General features: G+C 40.4%; 1 protein-coding gene across 1 annotated transcript in view; it reads left to right on the top strand.

Moving 5' to 3' along the window:
• The window catches only part of PPTC7 (PTC7 protein phosphatase homolog (S. cerevisiae)), a 45,231-nt gene that overhangs the window by 23,849 nt on the left and 3,515 nt on the right, over positions 1–17,867 (top strand). The window contains exons 2-3 of the mRNA XM_006865418.1: positions 6,974–7,153; positions 14,335–14,533. Of these exons, the coding sequence (XP_006865480.1) occupies positions 6,974–7,153; positions 14,335–14,533 (379 nt within the window). The remainder of the gene's footprint in view (positions 1–6,973; positions 7,154–14,334; positions 14,534–17,867) is intronic.

Below are 17,867 nucleotides of genomic sequence, written 5' to 3'. Positions count from 1 at the left end.
AAAAAGAGGAAGACCCCCAGTGAGATGGATTCGCCAAGTGGCAGCATCAGTGGGCTCAAGCGTGGCAACAATTGTGAGGTTGGCCCAGAATTGGGCAGTGTTTTGTTCTGTTGTGTACAGGATCGCTGTGAGTCGGTACCTACTCAGTGGCACCTAACTACAACAACACCATCACTTAAACTGGACTCATGGTGAGATCCGCTATAGGATCAGTCCTGGAATGTGAGCCACAAGATTGGCAGTTCAAACCCACTGGCTGCTCGTCAGAAACCCTGTACCCAGTTGTTATGTGTTGGAATCAATTCAACAGCGCTTAACAACATCACTTAAACTATTGCAGCTCACATCTGCCTGCCAACATCTCCCTTCTCCCAAAACATTCTCTACAAAGCTACAAGGTTTGTTTTTCTAAAATAAAGATTCGATTATTTCCCTCGTGTGGCACTGTAGGATAAACATTACACCACAAGGTCAGATTGAACCACAAAGTGGTGGTTCAAACCCACCAGCCACTTCTCAGAAACCCAATACAGGGTCATTATGATTGAGAATCAAGTCCATGGCATATAACAACAGCATTCACAACTCTCAGACTTGCTTGTGAGCATAGAATGGCAAACAAAAGAAATAAAAGTACAGAAAATCTCAAAGAGTGTCTTGAGAAAACAAAAATAAGTTATTAATATGAAATATGTCAAGACCTGGAGTTAGAAAACCAATAGTGAAGAATATGGTTAGCATTTCTGAAGCTGAAACAACTGAAGAAAAATTCAGGCCTTGATTTGCAGTATTGAAGGATTTTATGGGCAAACAATTAAATGATGGTGCAAGAAGCATCAAAGAAAAATACAAGAAATATACAGAGTTATGGTACCAAAAAGAATAGGTCAGTGTTCAGCCATTTCAGGAGGTAGCATATGATCAAAAACCAGTGGTGGTACTGAAGGAAAAAGTCCTAGCTGCACTGAAAACATTGACAAAAATCCAGACTCTAGGAGTTGATGGAATAGCAGGTGAGCTGTTTCAACAAACTGATGCAATTCTAAAGTATCACAAGAAATTTGCAAGACAGCTACCTGGCCAGTCGACTGGAAGTGATTCTTATTTTTGCATCAGGATTGGAGGAAGATTCTTTAACAACCTCTGCAGTATTGATGACACAACCGTGCTTGCTGAAAGTGAAGTGAGCTTAAGGTACTTACTACATAAAGATCAAAGACTGCAACCTTCGGTAAGAATTACTGAAGATAAAAAAAAAATGCCCTCACAACTGGACCAGTTAGCAGCATCGTGTAAATGGAGAAAATATTGATGTTGTCAAGGATTTAATTTACTTGGATCTACAATGAATGTCCATGGAAGTAGCAGTTAAATCAAACTGCTTACATTGAACAGATCAGCTGCTTCTTTAAAGTGTTAGAAAGCAAAGATGTCACCTTAAGGACTAAGGTGCATCTGACCTGACCCAAGCCATGGTATTTTCAGTTTCCTTATATGCATGCAAAAACTGGACAGTGAATAAGGAAGACAGTAAAAGAATTACTCCTTTTGAATTATGGTGTTGACATAGCCAGAATGCTTCTTAGAGCTGAGGATGGCAAGACCTTGACTCATGTTCTTTCAACATGTTATCAGAAGGGACCAGTCCCTGGAGAAAGACATCATGCTTGGTGAAGTTGAAGGTCAGTGAAAAAGAGGAAGGCCCTTCTCACCATTAATTGGCAAATTTGCTGCAACCAAAAGTTCAAACATAGAAATGATTATGAGCTGGTGCTGGACAGTGTTTTTGTTCTGTTACACATTGGGTTGTTGTATGTCAGAACTGACTAGACAATATCTAACAACAACAGCAGCTTCTACCCAGTAACCTTGGCGACTTTGCATTGTCCATAGTAGTGTGAACTGTGTGTGTCATAACAAACTGGATTACATTGCAAAGAATGGGGATTCTAGTACACTTAATTATGCTTATGTGGAATCTGTACTTAGACCAAAAGGCCTTTGTTCAAACAGAACAAGAGGATTTCTTGTGGTTTAAATCAGGAAAGGTATGCATCAGGATTTTATCTTTTCATCATACATATTCAGTCTATGCTAAGCAGATAATCCAAGAAACTTGACTGTATAAAGTAAAACGTGGCATCGGTATTAAAGGAAGGCTCGTTAACAGTCTACAATAAGCAGTGACACAGCCTTGCTTGCTGATATGAAGAGGACTTGAAGCACTTACTGGTGAAGATCAAAAACTACAGCCTTCAGTCTGGGTTACAACTCATTATCAAGAAAACAAAAAACCCTCACAACTGAACCAATAAATAACATCATGATAAATGGAGAAAAGATTGAAGCTGTGAGGATTAAATTTTACTTGGATCGGAATCAGTGTTTATGGGAGCAACAGTCATTGGGCAAATCTGATGCAAAAGACTTCTTTAAAGTTAAAGAGCGAATGTGTCACTTTGAGGACTAAGGTATGCCTGACCCAAGCCATGGTGTTTTCATTTGCTTCATAGACATGTGAAAGCTGGACAGTGAATAACAAAGTTTGTAGAAGAATTGTTGCATTTGAATTTTGGTGTTGGCAAAGAATATCTAAAGTACCCTAGACTGCCAGAAAAACAAACAAATCCGTCTTGGGAGAAATAGAGCTTGAATGTCCCTTAAAAGCAAGGATGTCAAGATTTTATTTAGGGTACTTTGGACATGTTATCAGAAGACACCAGTTCCTAGAGAAGGACTTAATGCTTGGTTAAGTGTAGGGTCAGCGAAAAAAAGGAAGATCTTAAACTAAACAGATTAATATAGTGCCTGCAACAATAGGCTCAAACCTAGCAACAATTGTGAGATGGTACAGGATCAGGCAGTGTTTCATTCTCTTGTGCATGGAGTCACTGTGAGTTGGAGCCATTCAAACTACATAATTTTAAGTACACTCGCTGTTGTTAGAAGGAGCCCTGGTGGTGCTGTTGGGTGAGTATTGGCCTGCTAACCACAAGGTCAGTGGTTCAAAACTACCAGCCACTCCATGAGAGAGTCTACTCCCATAAAGATGTACAGTCTCAGAAAGCCCATATAGGATCACTGTGCATCTTTTAAAAGTTTATGGATAAATTCCATTGTCTTTTAATTCTGTTTTTCCATGAACTTTTCCAAGCTTCTTTTCTTTTGTGGTTATTCTGTTTCCATTAATATAGTTTTTCTGACTCCTCTTCTCATCTTTGTTTTATGGTCGTTAACTATTCAGTCTCACATAGCTGGTTTCCGTAGGGATTTTGAAAAGTAGGTCCCCAGGCCTGACCTCTGAGGTACCCCTAGGTGGGTTAGAACCGCTAACTTTTGGCTTTTGTTTGCATATTTGTGCCACCCAGAGGCACCCGAAATGTTGGTAAGTGCTTTCAAGTTGCTTCTGACTCATAGCTACCCTGTAGAGGGTTTCCAAGGCTGCAAATCTTCGCAGGAGCAGCAATCCTCATCTTTCTCCTGTGGAACAGCTGGTGGGCTCAAACTGCCGACCTTGTGGTCAGCAGTCCAGTACTTATTGGACAGAGACACATCACTCCCAATCTTCTGATTGTTACTAAACAGCATCAAGTCAATTCTGACTCTTAGCAACTCTCTGTAGAGTTTTTGGAGTCGTGGTGTGGCACCATAGAATAAGCACTTGACCTCAAGGCCGGTTCGAACTGCAAGGTCAGTGGTTCAAACTCACCAGCCACTCCTTGGAAATCCTTTATAGGATTGCTGTGAGTCAGCACTAACTCAACAGCACTTAACAACAGCAGCAATTAGAGTTTCTGAGGAGCAGCTGGTAGGTTTGAACTGCCAGCTGTTAGCAGTCCAGTGCTTATCGTACAGTACCACAGCCCTATATAGAAGTTAAAGTGAAAGAGGTGAAATTAATTTTAATTATTATATTTTTAACCAAATGTATCAGAAAACATTCCAATAGATTTAATCTAAAACTATTACTGAGAATTTTCCTTTATTTTTTGGTACTGAGTTTTGGAATACAGTTTGTATTTTATACTAAGCAGTAGCAACAACAAAAAACCCATTTGCCATCAAGCAGATTCCAACTCATGGCAACCCCTTGTGTGTAAGAGTAGAATTGTTCTCCAGAAGGTTTGAAGGGCTGGTATTTCCAGAGTAGATTGCCAGGTCTTTCTCTCAAGGTGCCTTTGGGTGGACTTGAACAACGCTCTTTCTGATAGAAGGCGACCATGTTAACCTTCTTACAACATCTCAGTTGGTACCAGCCACATTTCAAACTCAGCTACTTGTCACTCTTTTATCCCGATTAAACCAGTGACACAGGTCTTTAACATAAAATCTAAAGGTTTTAGATGGGCATTCTGGGCCTTCCACAACTCTAGCTCCTGTTCTGAGCTTTTCTCTCTACTAACCCAGGCCCCAAGTTGCAAACCAAACCCTCTGTCGTCTAGTGGATTCCAACTTACAGTGACCCTTGTAGGACCGAGACTATAAATCTTTGACTGGGAGCATACTGTTTCATCTTTCTCAAGTAAAGCAGCTGGTGAGTTTGAATTGCTTAGCTTGAGGTTAGCCATCCAATGATTAACCCACAGCACCATAAGAACACCTACCCAAGCCCCAGTCACACACCTCATTATGTGCCACTACCCTTCCTTGCCTGGGAACCTCTGTTTCCCTCCAGGACCTAACCTGAATGCTACCGTCTCAGGAAAGGCTTTCTCCCAGTGTCCCTCACCCTCCACCCTGACACATCAATCTTCCTTCTTGACCTTTCTATAGCAGAGTTTGTGGTTGCCATTTGTCTAGTTCATATGTGAGTAGTCAGTGAAGGTGAGCATCTTGAAGGCGGTTACAGGTTTTTTCTTCCAGCATACTGAGGGAGTGTACGTGTGGCCTGCATTTGTCCTTCAGCATGTTCTCATCCTTTGTTTCTTTGGTACATGTTGTGCTAGGATCTTAAGCAACCTGTCTGTTGGCATTAGTTTTTTTTACCTTTGAAATATGTTCTGAGTGAAATTTTCCTTTATATTTGGATAAATTCCACTTTTTAAAAGGTGTTGCCCCTCATTGTGGATTGAAGCATTTGCTTGTGCAATGGAGAACATACTAATTTCCTTGTAGAATAACTGCCTAGTATGAATACAACTGGGTTTCAAATGTACGGGGAAGGTAGGGTTATTCTGGGCTCAGCCAGGTTCTAATCCCAAACCCGATTCTGCACATTATATAACTTGTTGTGATGGATGTACACTGAGGCTTTCTTTCCACAGCCTTATTGAAAAGTTTATATACTTTTGAATTTTTTTCCCTAAGGGAATTTGACCAGTGGAAGTTTAACATGGGATCCTTTTTCCATGTAAAAAAGCAAACAGGTGCCTGAAAGGTTGCACTCTATTCTGGGAGAAATCTGATTAACGTAGCAGGACTGGATCAGGTCAAGCCTCTAACCTGCTGACAGATTATTTAGTGAGTGCCAGGCTTAGCACTCCACAATGTCTTAAGATTCTAATGGTTTTCTAGTGAAGGGCATGTGTAGATGAAACTAATTTGTGTTTAAAGTTAATTGTGGCTGTTGGATCGTAGATTGGTTAAGAAGAAATTCTTTCCTCAAGCGAGCAGTCATCTGAAAAGAATGATTCATCATATGGCATTGCAGAGACTATAATGCACAATATGTGTTTTAACATAAATCATAAATCGTTGCGCTTAAATTCATGGTGAAATCTTGACCCATGTGCAGAAGAATTCCTTAAAAGAAAGTCCCTCTGAAACTATCTGAAATCCTCTTAAACAATATAAAATCTCATATCCACTTGAAAACTTGACTAAAATATGATACCATCACCACTTAAGTTTGTAGTTGTTTCTTAAACTTGTATTACGGAACTTTTCAAATATATGCCAAAGTACAGATGAGTGTTTTCATTATACAAGGTCAAAAATTATCCATTCATGGCCAGTCTGGTTTCATCTACTCCCACCCCAAATTGCCCCAAAGTGAAATTGGTGCTGATTGGTTGATCATATAAGGTATGGGGCAAGCTACTGCCCCAGGGGTGATGTTATTTGTCACCATTTTTATTGTTTTCCAATTCTGTGTTACTCCCTTTTTGTTTGACAATTGGTATTACCAGGGAAGTAGAGTTCCCCTGTGTCCATTTTACATTCAGCCAGGTTTTCAGGGAGACATATGTATGGATCCTGCTTCTGTATCATACACATTGCTAAAAATGTGTGAGTTGAATGTACCCAAAAAATTACTGTGCATATAGGACAAAGGAGGTATTCTCAGTAAACCCTAAAAATTTTAAATCCCTTATTGATATTTTATTATAAAATTAATGGTGTGCTATAGAATAATCACTGAAAGTCAGAAGTTCAAACCCACTTCCTCTGAAATTCTATACAGGGTCACTATGAGTCAGAACCGACTTGATGGCACTTAACAGCAACAACATGATAGAAATAAAGTTCAAACACCACAGAATGGTATAAAATAAAAGGCAAAAGGAAAACTCTATATTCATTGCTTATATAAGGGGGCTTCATAAAGTTCATGAAAAAGTGGAATTTGACTTTGTAGCTCTCACAGTTTGTTTGAATTTAGTAGGTAGAAAGGGATTTGAACATTGGAAAGAACAATTGTTGGTGCTTTAGCTCCTCTTTTATATTATCACTAGCTTCAGCACTTTGTTTAAAATCAATGTTCATTGTTTATTATAAAATGCCATAAGATATGGCACTGTAGGATAAAGCACTAGACTGCAAGGTTGGTTCAAACACCCCAGCCGCTCTTTGGAAATGCTGTACAGGATCACTGTGAGTCCAAACTGACTCGACGGTACTTAACAACAAAAACATTATTAGTACAAGTACTTCTAGACAAAGATGATAATCCTGTTGATTAGGTTGTTAGGTAGAGGCAGGGGTAAAGATTCCTGAGAAGTTGGTAAAAACATTCTTTTTTTTTTTTTTAAAGGGGTTGCAGATGGTGTAGGAGGATGGAGAGACTATGGAGTTGATCCGTCTCAGTTCTCAGGGACTTTAATGCGAACGTGTGAACGTTTAGTAAAAGAAGGACGGTTCGTACCGAGTAATCCCATTGGAATTCTCACCACAAGCTACTGTGAGCTGCTGCAAAATAAAGTACCTTTGCTTGGTAAGTAGAACACCTATGTGCTTTTCCTCTTTAAAGATACCTGGTAGATGGTAAGAATAAATACAATCACTCACCAGCCCAAGTCTTTCCTGAGGCTCATCCTATAAAACAGAGTTTGGTTGAGAAGCTATAGATCAACCAGAATACTTAATACTGCCTGGTGCGAATGTAAATAGCTATAGCCACTTTGGAAATCAATTTAGTATTACTAAATAAACAGAACATATGGCATGACCCAGCAGTTCTTATAGGTATTTACCTTAGATTACAGAACTTGTACCAGCAGATAGAAGAAAGAACATTTATAGCAATGTTGTCAGTAGTACAGAAAACCGAGAAGAGCCTAGAAGTCTATCAGTAGTAGAAAAATGCATTGTGAAAACAAATGACAGAAACCTTCCTGGAAGTCAAGAACATATTATTGAGGGAAAAAAAGGAAATTACAGAATACTGCTTAATAGTATGCTTCTATATAAGTCCAGAAACCAACAAAAGAGAAAAATGTTGTTTTTTCTTTTCTAAAATATACTGCTGTCATTATTAAGTGCTATCGAATCAGTTCTGATCCATAGCAACCCTGTATAGGGTTTCCGAGGAACAGCTGGTGAGTTAGAACCGCCTACCTTGCAGTTCAAACTGACTTTGTTTTGCAGAACAGCGCATTAACCCACAGTACCACACCAGGACTCCAAAATAGGATAATAGAATCTAAAAAAGCAAGGGAATTTTAAATTCCAGATAGTGGTTATCTCTGAGTTGGGAGGGGAAGTGTTAGGGGCTCCGCATTTGTAATTCATATGATTACCTGTGAGGCATTCAAGGTGGGAGCTTGCCCAGTCCTGTGTGTAAATAGGCCCTCAGAGTGCTAACTGATTAGTCCGCAGAATGGCAGGGGACAAAACAGGTTACTGTTGGCCTTGTGTTCGAAAACATAAAACCAAACACCTAGTGCTTATTTTATATGCTAATGTAGCATCTTTTGGTGAAGCACCTACATTTGTTTGTTAAATGATTCCCTGGGAGTGGAGGTCCCTGCGACCATCAAGGGAGAAGAGTGGAAATCAAGACCCTACCCAGAGAAACAGTGACGCCAGAGATGGAGGCAGAGACGACATGGAGAGATGGAGCAGCTGGGGACTCTAGACCCAGAGAGGGAGAGGGGCTATGTGCTGATGACCAGGGGACAGGCTAGCAGGGCCCTTTGGTTGGTTGATGATGCATGGAGGGGATTGTAATCATGGCAGTGAAACGGTATGTGATAATGATGAATGTAAAGCTAGTGTTCTCCTATGTAAACTATCACATAATTCACAATAAAACACTTGGGGGGAAAAAAAAAAAGGATTCCCTGGGAATGTGCCAAGTAACGTACCCAGCCTTCTAAAAACAGCCTCTCACAAAGGGTGTCATTAAGTTTCTGCTAATTACCAGCATCCTTCTGGTTAACCATCGCTTAGTCGTTGTCTGTCTTCTCCATGCTTTGATTAACCAACTTACTTTCCTTCTAACTGAAGAGAAATCTGGTCTTGTGGTTTCAGTATACTGCTTTGACTTAACCCCCTATTTTGGAAATGAAATTTGGAGCTGGCCTGGAACAGTTACACATACTAGACTCTATTTCTAGCACCTCTCTGTCAACAGGCTATATGACTGGGCAAACCACTTAACCTTTGAACTGTGTTTCATATATTAAAGGGAGAGCATGCCCAGAGAAACAGATCCCTGGGGCCTGACATCTGCATGTCCTTTGGAGGCCTCCAGGTCAGCTGACAGTGCATTTCCTTTGACTTGGAATACTCAGTGCAAAACCCCATCTTGATTTTGCACCTTGTATGTTTTCCCACATTTCTATTTCCTTTTCTATTCACCCTCATTTAACTGGGAGATCATAAGAAAATACATTTAAGGACATGGTAGAAATTTTCATATGTTGAATATTGTAAATGTTTTTGTCTCCTAAAAGACACAATTAAATAATCATTCATTATCTGTTTGACATCTCACTCAGTGTACACCATCTTTAGACTGTTTATAACTAAAATCAAACATATTTTGGCAAACACAGCCTGCTGACATTTTGTAAACCTTGGAGCTCATTGTAAATAATGATAACTTTATAAGATTAGATTATGTATGTGGTGAAACCTATGAGCGCCTGCACTCATTTAGGAGTGCTTTGTTTTCAGGGTCTTGCAAGTTTTCTGCCTTTGACAGGGTGCAATCTTACCAGTTTTCTGTTGCTAGTAGTGGAAAACATGTTTTTTCCTTCCCTGTTTGCTTCCCGCCTCCCACAATTTCTAACTTTTGTAGATTTTTTTGTATATATGTGTGTGTGTGTGTGTTGAAGTCCCTGCTTCTGTGTTGTGTACCTTTTGAGGAAATTAAATTACGAACAAGCCCACAAAGTCATTTTAATATAAAGGACAAGTTGATACCTGTAACCAATTTTATCTTGAGAAATTACAGCTACTTTTGGATCTATGACATCACAGGCTAATTGTTGTCAATTATGTTTTTTTCTTCAGAAACCCGTAAATTTAGGTCATAACGAAATCAATGAATCCAGAATTTAAGGGTCACTCCTAGTAAGGCTATCTTTTTTTTTTTTTTTTTTTCCTACACAGTAATAGTAGTTTACAAACAAGGGTTTACAAGTATTTCCATCTTGGTGGTGATGGTGGTATCCAAAGAGTCGGTTCTGACTCATAGCCACCTGGTATAGGGTTTCTGAGGCTGTAAATGTTTACCAGAGCAGAAAGCCTCATCTTTCTCCCATGAAACAACTGGTAGTTTCTAACTGCTGACCTTGAGGTTAGCAGCCTGACTTGGAACCATTACGTTACCAGATCTCCTTAATTTCATTTTAGCATGAGGGGTTTGTCTGATGCCTGCCTAAATTGGTCATTGACACTTGTTCTCATTCACTTCTTTCTCTTTTCCTGTTTATTCCACTTGTAACGCAGAAGAATGAGGAATTCTTTTCTCCCCATATTAGGCTGTCAGGGCCTGAGCCATATGCATTCATCAGTAATTTGAGGCGGCGAAGTAGGAGGTGTACACTCCGAGTCCAGATGATTTTTGCGGTTGTTCATTGCTGCTCTGGATAGTAAAGCTCAGCCAGGAAGGCCCTTTTGATTCTATCTCAGCTGATTCTTAACACAGGGGTAGCAGCATGGTAGCCTAGATTGTCAGTGAGGACTATTGTATCACCATGAGTCCTTCCTGCAGCAAAAATTACAAGATTGGGCTATTGTCAGTCAGTTTTCATTTTCTGTAGCATTTGAGCCTGTCATTGCTGAGAAGGTCTTTTGTATTATGGTTCTATAAATGATAAATGGTTGGAGTTTTTATGCAGAGAGTTAGGAAGGAAAGTTTATTATTGGTGATCTTAGTTTTAATAGAAGTGGTAGAGCAGATTATCTGAGGGCCCACCAGGAGGTTAGAAGATTCATTAGCAGAAGATAACTTAGCATTAAGTTTAATACATTTTCATAAAGAAAAAATTAATAGCAGCAAATTAAATTAACCCATAATCCTTCTAAGAAACTTTCAGTGTTTTAGTGATTATGCTCCCAGATTCCTTTCTGTGGGTGTTTCAGCATCATGATAACATACAATGGGGCCTGTGAGCGCTGGAACTGAAGGGGGGACCGGGGACTGCCTTGTCTTCCAGGTGTCCCAAGTCTTCTGCCTTGGACAGGTGCAGTCTCACCACTCTTCCCGTGTTCCGAACTGTTGCTGGTAAATGCAATGCCGTTGAGTCTATTCCGACTCATAGCAACCCTGTATAGGGTTTCCGAGGAGTGACTGGTGGCTTTGAACAGCTGACCTTAAGGTTCAAACTGACCTTGCAGTACCATACCAGAACTGTTGTATATTGCAAAATATCTGAGTTTTCTTTCTTTAATAGGTTTCCCTCATACATAGGTTATGGCTTCTGCAAGTTTTCCTGTGGTGAGTTTTTATTGTGTGCTCATAACAGCCCCATGAAGTAGGACTTTCCCATTCCCTTATTTTGTGGTGAAGAAACTGAGAATAAGTGACTTGCCCTTTGTCACAGAGCTAGGAAATGATGTATCTGGGAAGTCCACAAGGGTTTAACACAGCTGGGTCCCCAACAAGGCTTTTTATATCATTTTGTTTTGTGTTGTTAACTAATAGTTTGAACTTTTCCAACTATTGTCCATTGTTGTTGTTAAGTACCGTGGAGTCGGTTCCAACTCATAGTGACCCTGTACAGGGTTTCTGTGTCTGCAAATCTTTACGGGAGCAGAAAGCCTCATCTTTCTCCCGCGGAACAGCTGGTCCACACCCTCCTTAAAAATTTTTTTTTTGATGAACCACTCCTTTTGTTGTACAGTTTTTTGTTTGTTTTGTTTTTCCCTTTTAGACTTTCGGCTCCTGTAAAGATTTACAGCCTCAGAAACCCAACAGTGGCGGTGGTGGTGGTGTGCTGTCGAGTCAGTTCCAACTGATAGCAACCCTGAATAGGGTTTCCAAGATTGTAAATCTTTACTATAGCAGAAAACCTTATCTTTTTCCCATGGAGAGGCTGATAGATTTGAACTGCTGACCTTTTGGTTAGCAGCCCAATACGTGACCATTACACTACCAGGGCACCAGTTGTACAGCTCTTTAAGTTTTGTTATCACCTTTTTTATTTTTTATGGAAACAGTACTCATTTGAAGTCTGTTTCACTTTAATTTTCTCTCCTTTAAAATATATATCTCTATTGTAATTTCAATGGGTAATATATTGTGAGATTGGCCCAGGATCAGGCAGTGTATTGTTCTGTTGTGCATAGGGTTGGTATGATTCGGTACCGACTCGATGGCACCTAACACTAATTAAATAGCTAACATTTGCTATGTATTTATAAGCGTTTGACATGAGTTATTTAATCCCTATAAACAATTCTGTGTGGTAGTTACTATTACCCATATATTTTAGATGAGGAAACTGAGGTACAGAGAGGTTAAGTCATCTATCTGAGGTCACATAGCTGGTAAGTGGCAGAACCAGGATCCAGACACTGACAGGTTGACTTCACAGAGTTTTATAGCCTTCCATTGTATGGGTGTACTATGACTTTCTTCACCAATTCCCTCTTTTTAGATGTTTAAGTTATTTAGGTATTTAGGTTAAAGATCTCTTTAAAGTGTTAAAAAGCAGAAATGTTACTTTGAAGACTATGATGTGCCTGGCCCAAGCCATGATTTTTTAATCACCTCATATGCATGTGAAAATTGAATAATGAATTAAGAAAGACCAAAAAAGAATTGATGCCTTTGACTTAGATGTTGTGGGACAAAATTGATTATACTGTAGAAGAAGAGAGTCGGAAGAAGTACAGCTAGAATGCTCCTTAGAAGCAAGAATGGCAAGATTTCATCTCACATACTTTGGACACGTGATCAAGAGCAGTCCCTGGAGAAGGACATCATCTTGGTAAAGTTAGAGTGTCAGCAAAAAAGAGGAAGACCCTCAGTGTGATGGATTGACACTGTGGCTGCAACAATGGGCTTTCATGCATAGCAATGACTGTGAAGGTGGTGCAGTACTGGCACTGTTTATCCTGTTCTACGTACGTATGGTCACTATGAGTCAGAACCAATTCAACAGCACCTAACAAAGTTCTTTAAATGTTTCTTGATTTAAAAAATATTTTAAGTCTTATTTGCATTGCCAGTTATTTTTTCAGAATAAATTTTCACAAGTGGAATTGCTAGATCAAAGGTTATACATATATTTTTCAGATTGCTTTTTGTCAAGGATGTAGAATTTAGAACTGCTCTTAACTTCCACGGAATAAGATTCAGTATGCCTTCCTACATCCTTGCCAGCCCCAGCATTATCTTCTTTCAATCTCTTGTTAAGCTAATAGACAAAATTGGTTACTGATGAGATGGTGGTTTATTTTTTGGTGAATTGTGTCATTCTTTCTTTTGACTTTTTCATTTAAATCATATCAGTATGTTGTAGTTAGGTGCCATCTAGTCGGTTCCAATTCATAGCAACTCTGTATAGGGTTTCCAAAGCTTTAAATATTGGTGGTAGCAGAAAGCTTCATTTTTCTCCCACTGAGCACCTGGCGGGATCAAACTTTAGTCCTTATGGGGCTCAGTCTAGGGCTTCTGGAGCCGCTGCACTCCCTTATCTGTAGACGTTTATATTTTGTTAGTTAATGTGATCAATACTGCTGGTGTGGTGTGCTGTAGGATCAGCACTAAACTGCAAACCACAAGGTTGCCAGTTCAAATTTACCAGCTGCTCCTCTGAAACCCTATCCAGGGTCGCTATGAGTCAGAACTGACTTGACAGCACTTAACAACAACATACTAATGTTTGTTATCAGACTTCGTCTGGGAAAGGTCCTGTGCATCGTATTTAGTAAAGGTACACAGATGTTTTTTGCTCACTGCTGGGAATGGGGTTCTTCCCCAGAACATGTGTGTTCCCTGAAAAGTAAACAGGTTGATTTCCCACCCTCTTTGGGACAGTTGGTCTTGTTACTTCCTAGTTAGCCATCCATTCAGTGTTGTTCATAGTGCCATCCAGTTGGTTTTGACTCATAGCTATTGTATCGGGTTTCTGAGGCTTTAAATCTTCATAAGAGCAGAAAGCCTCGTTTTTCTGCCAGAGCCATTCAATAGTCTCCAATTAAAGTTCTTCATGATTTCAACAGATGGAAATCTGGCTTAAAATTTTCATTATGTGCCCTGGCGTCAATGTTAGTGAATTTCTTAAAGAAGGCCTCTTGCCAGCAACTAATGAGAAAAGTGTAGCATTCGAATTCATGCTGGCATTTAAATATTAAAACTTAATATCTCAACAGCATGCGGAGTTTTTGAGCATTTGGCAAAGATAATCCCACGGTTGAAAAAAAATCGTGGTTAAATATCAACCATTTTTGTTGTTTTCTGTGTCTGCAAATGCAAGGAATCAGATCAGCAGTGTTTAGGTACTATGTAAAAGGTAATTCCTGATTTCTGACCCTGGCATGCTGACTCTGATTAGGTTACTGTTGACATCCCTAGGGTGATGGAGCATAATTTCAAGGTCCTGTTGGCAAAAGAGATTCAATTAATGACATGTTGCTCTTTAGGGCTGTGTGATAAAAGTAAGTCTGCATAAGCTGTCTGGGAAGAAACCAATGAATGGGAGTCATTTGTGTTTCTAGGTAGCAGCACTGCCTGCATCGTGGTGCTGGACAGAACTAGCCACCGCTTACATACTGCAAACCTGGGTGATTCAGGCTTCCTGGTGGTCCGGGGCGGTGAAGTTGTACACCGGTCAGATGAGCAGCAGCATTACTTCAACACTCCATTCCAGCTCTCCATTGCACCACCGGAAGCCGAGGGAGTCGTCTTGAGTGACAGGTAATCCCCCTGAGCTCCCCCATAAGTATGGTGGGGTGGATACTTTGTGTTTCTTGTGATAAAAGAAGACACACTGAGAATGTTTGCATCAGGAGAACCTCTCAAGTTGTTTCCTATTTCCATTCCTCCCTCTTTTCTTACCCTTCTGAACTTTGTTCTCAGGTAAATGATGCTACCCTCTAATTTCAATGCTTGATTGTTGTAAGGTTCTCACTGTTCCCATCATAGACTGTCCATTGCCTTGCTGAAAACAGCCATGAACCATGAGGGTGTGAGTTCAGTTCCAGAAGGGTCCTAGTCGGAGTGGTTCCACCAGTCTCTTGTCTGACGAGTAAGCCTGCTCGTTATGATTTTGAGGTTTGTTCTGCATTTTTTTCTTGCTCCATCTAGTGTAGCTGTTGGTGGTGGTTTTGTGCCGTGGAGTCGTTTTGACTCATAGCTACCCTGTATAGGGTTTCTGAAGCTATAAATCTTTACGGGAGCAGAAAGCCTCTTTATCCTGCAGAACCGCTGGTAGCAGCCCTGTTCATAATCCCTATGCTACCAGAGGCACATTCTAATGTAGCTAGGCACCATTTCATTCTGCTCTCAGGGTCGTGGAGACGGATGTTTATGTGGGCCTCTGACTCCACTGAACTAAATGCTTGATTTTCATTATTCCTTACATCACTTGTTGTTGTTGTTAAATGCCATCGAGTCGGTTCCGACCCATAGCGACCCTGTACAGGGTTTCCGAGGGTGTAAATCCTTACGGGAGTAGAAAGCCTCATCTTTCTCCCGCGGAGCAGCTGGTAGTTTCGAACCGCTGACCTTAAGGTTCACAGCCCGATTCGTAACCACTACGCTACCAGAGCTCCTTTAGAAGGCCCCTATTTGCTGTTCCGGGAGGATGTGATGGAGCTGTTCTTTTAACTCTTGATGCCTTCTCTTTAAATGGGTAAGAACCTTCCAAGACACGTGACATTTTTTGGGTCATCTTTAGTTTTATTGTTATTGAGGATATACGCAGCAGAAGATCATTTTTACAGTTTTATCATTTCTAACTTGAGTATACAGAGTCAGGTGAACGTAGTCTCAGATTTCACTGCCGTTCACAGACTTGCAGGATCTGGCACACACATTGTTGGCAATTCATAAATTTTTGTTAAATGAGTAATGAACCTTTTGTACACTGGATACATCATAGCAAATGCCTTTTGTCTCTATTTAATGGTTCTTATTAAACCAAATCTTCAGTCAAAGCTAAAGTAAAATGATGATTATTGTCATGTTTTAAACTGGAATGAGCATGTTACATAATTAGGAATTCAGAATTGTCATCTAAAGCCTGGCACTGACTCGTAGAGAGGGGGAGGTGCTTTTTACTTTCAGATTTAGACAGATTACCATATTTGGAAAAATATTTGACTATAGATACTTCTTTGGTTGACTGTTGTTCATGCTCATTTTTAACCCTACTGGAGTGGGGTGAACTCAAAACCCTAAGGCCTTAGTGGATACTAAGCTCCGCTAACGGTTTTTGGAGAGTGGTGCTTTACTCTGCATTCATTTGGTTCTTCTTGCTTGGGTTTCTGTGTGCCAGCATGGTATTGCCGTGTTTCACATGTTTTAGGGGAAAGTCTGCCTAGGAAAGCACTCTGCCCAGCCTGTTCCTGAGGTGGAGGAGATGGCCTCTTGGGCGCCCAGAGACTGCTCACTAGCATGTGATTTCGGCTCGTGTTTCAGTGCAGTCAAAAGTTTCCAGCAGCACAGTATGTTCAATCAAAATGGGCAAAACTGCAGCTGGCAGAACACCAAGCTCATGGGTGGGAGTGTTAAGAGGACGAACTGTCCAATGGTAGCAAGTCTCTCACAGCATAATAGCAAAGGACACTCCCGGGGAAAAGAAAACCTCAGCATAAAGTAGAGCTGCAGTGCCAACGTGCTCATTAATTTAAACTTCTAGAGTCGGAGTCATTTCCATAGACTGAGCAAACGTCAACATGAAGTGTCGTGTATGTTTTCTCTTGCTCCTCACAGGGAATTGACCTCTTTCCACCAGTTTCACCAAAGCATTTTTTCCTCTCTCCCTGCAACATGTATCTCCTTGGTTACTGTGGGTCCCTATTGTCTATGAAATATTATTGTAACTTAACACTTTTCCCTTAGCAACTGTTTTGACAACCTGTTGATTATCTAAAGGTGTGTAACTGAAAGTTAGTTTGCTCTCTGCATTACAGAACTTCTGGTCGTACCACTTCTTCCGTCTGTTTAAGAGAAGCTGGAACGAACAGACCTTTTCATAGTTCGAGTAAATCCCAGCATGTGTAGCATATTTTGTGTTCAAGTCTTGGGGTTTTCTTTGCACATGTAGCATCAGTTATGCTTACAAACAAGTTTAAGGTGCTGTAGTTCTGTACTTCCTATGCCGCCTCTCACCCAACTCACAGTCTGAATTTGTTTTTATGACTTTTGGTCTGTAATTGGTGGTGAGAAGAAAGGTTTCTGGGTTAAGACAGATTTTCAGATAAATCACTTTCCTATCACCTTGGAAAGCAGTAGAACCTCCTTAAGTGGCGGAGAGCCAGCCTTGGAGGGGCCATCAACTCTTTGAATGTGTGTGGTCTTTCCTCCCCACCTGGGTTCTTATGTCTGTTTCATCAGGCATTATCAGATTGAAAAAATATGTCTCTTTGAAAATTTACCCAAAAAGATGTATAGTAAAAATCTGCTATCAAACCCTGTACCCAGCAGCCCACTTCTCCCCTCAGAAGCCACCATCATCAGCAGTGTCTTTGGATCCCTCCAGATTTATGGACGTATCTGCATCTGTTTACACGTGATTGCGTGCTATACACGTGGCACCTTGCTCTCCTCACTTAATAATATATTGAAAGGTTTTTTTCTCAGTTTGGAGAGTCAAATACTTTTCTTATTTCATCTATTCATTCAACAGGTATTTCTTTAAGACCTACTGTGTGTCAGGCACACTAGTAAATAAATGCCTTGTGAATGACAAGCAGTACATATATAGTTGCTATTTCAAAAATCTTTGTAGGATTTTGAAGTGTGTTTTTACAAGATCTGTGTGTGCCTCTCCCTGCTTACTCACCCCACACAACAAATCCTTCCTAACGGGGCCTTCTAAGAGCAAGATTCCAGCCTGCTGTGAACATGAGTAAGAGAGGATAGAATTTGGCTCTGAAGAATTCGGAAATAAAGACTCATTTCCACTTGGGTTTAGGAGGCTTGCTAGTATCTGACTCAGAATCTGTCTTCCTTTCTGAACCACATATGACTAAACATTAGTCTCAGTGTTTCTTCTTGTTGTTAAGTGCTGTGTCCCATAGCTACC

Source organism: Chrysochloris asiatica, unplaced genomic scaffold (genome assembly GCF_000296735.1).
Source record: "Chrysochloris asiatica unplaced genomic scaffold, ChrAsi1.0 scaffold00078, whole genome shotgun sequence".
Classification (NCBI taxonomy): Eukaryota; Metazoa; Chordata; class Mammalia; order Afrosoricida; family Chrysochloridae; genus Chrysochloris; species Chrysochloris asiatica.
This window is presented reverse-complemented; position numbering and strand designations above follow the sequence as displayed.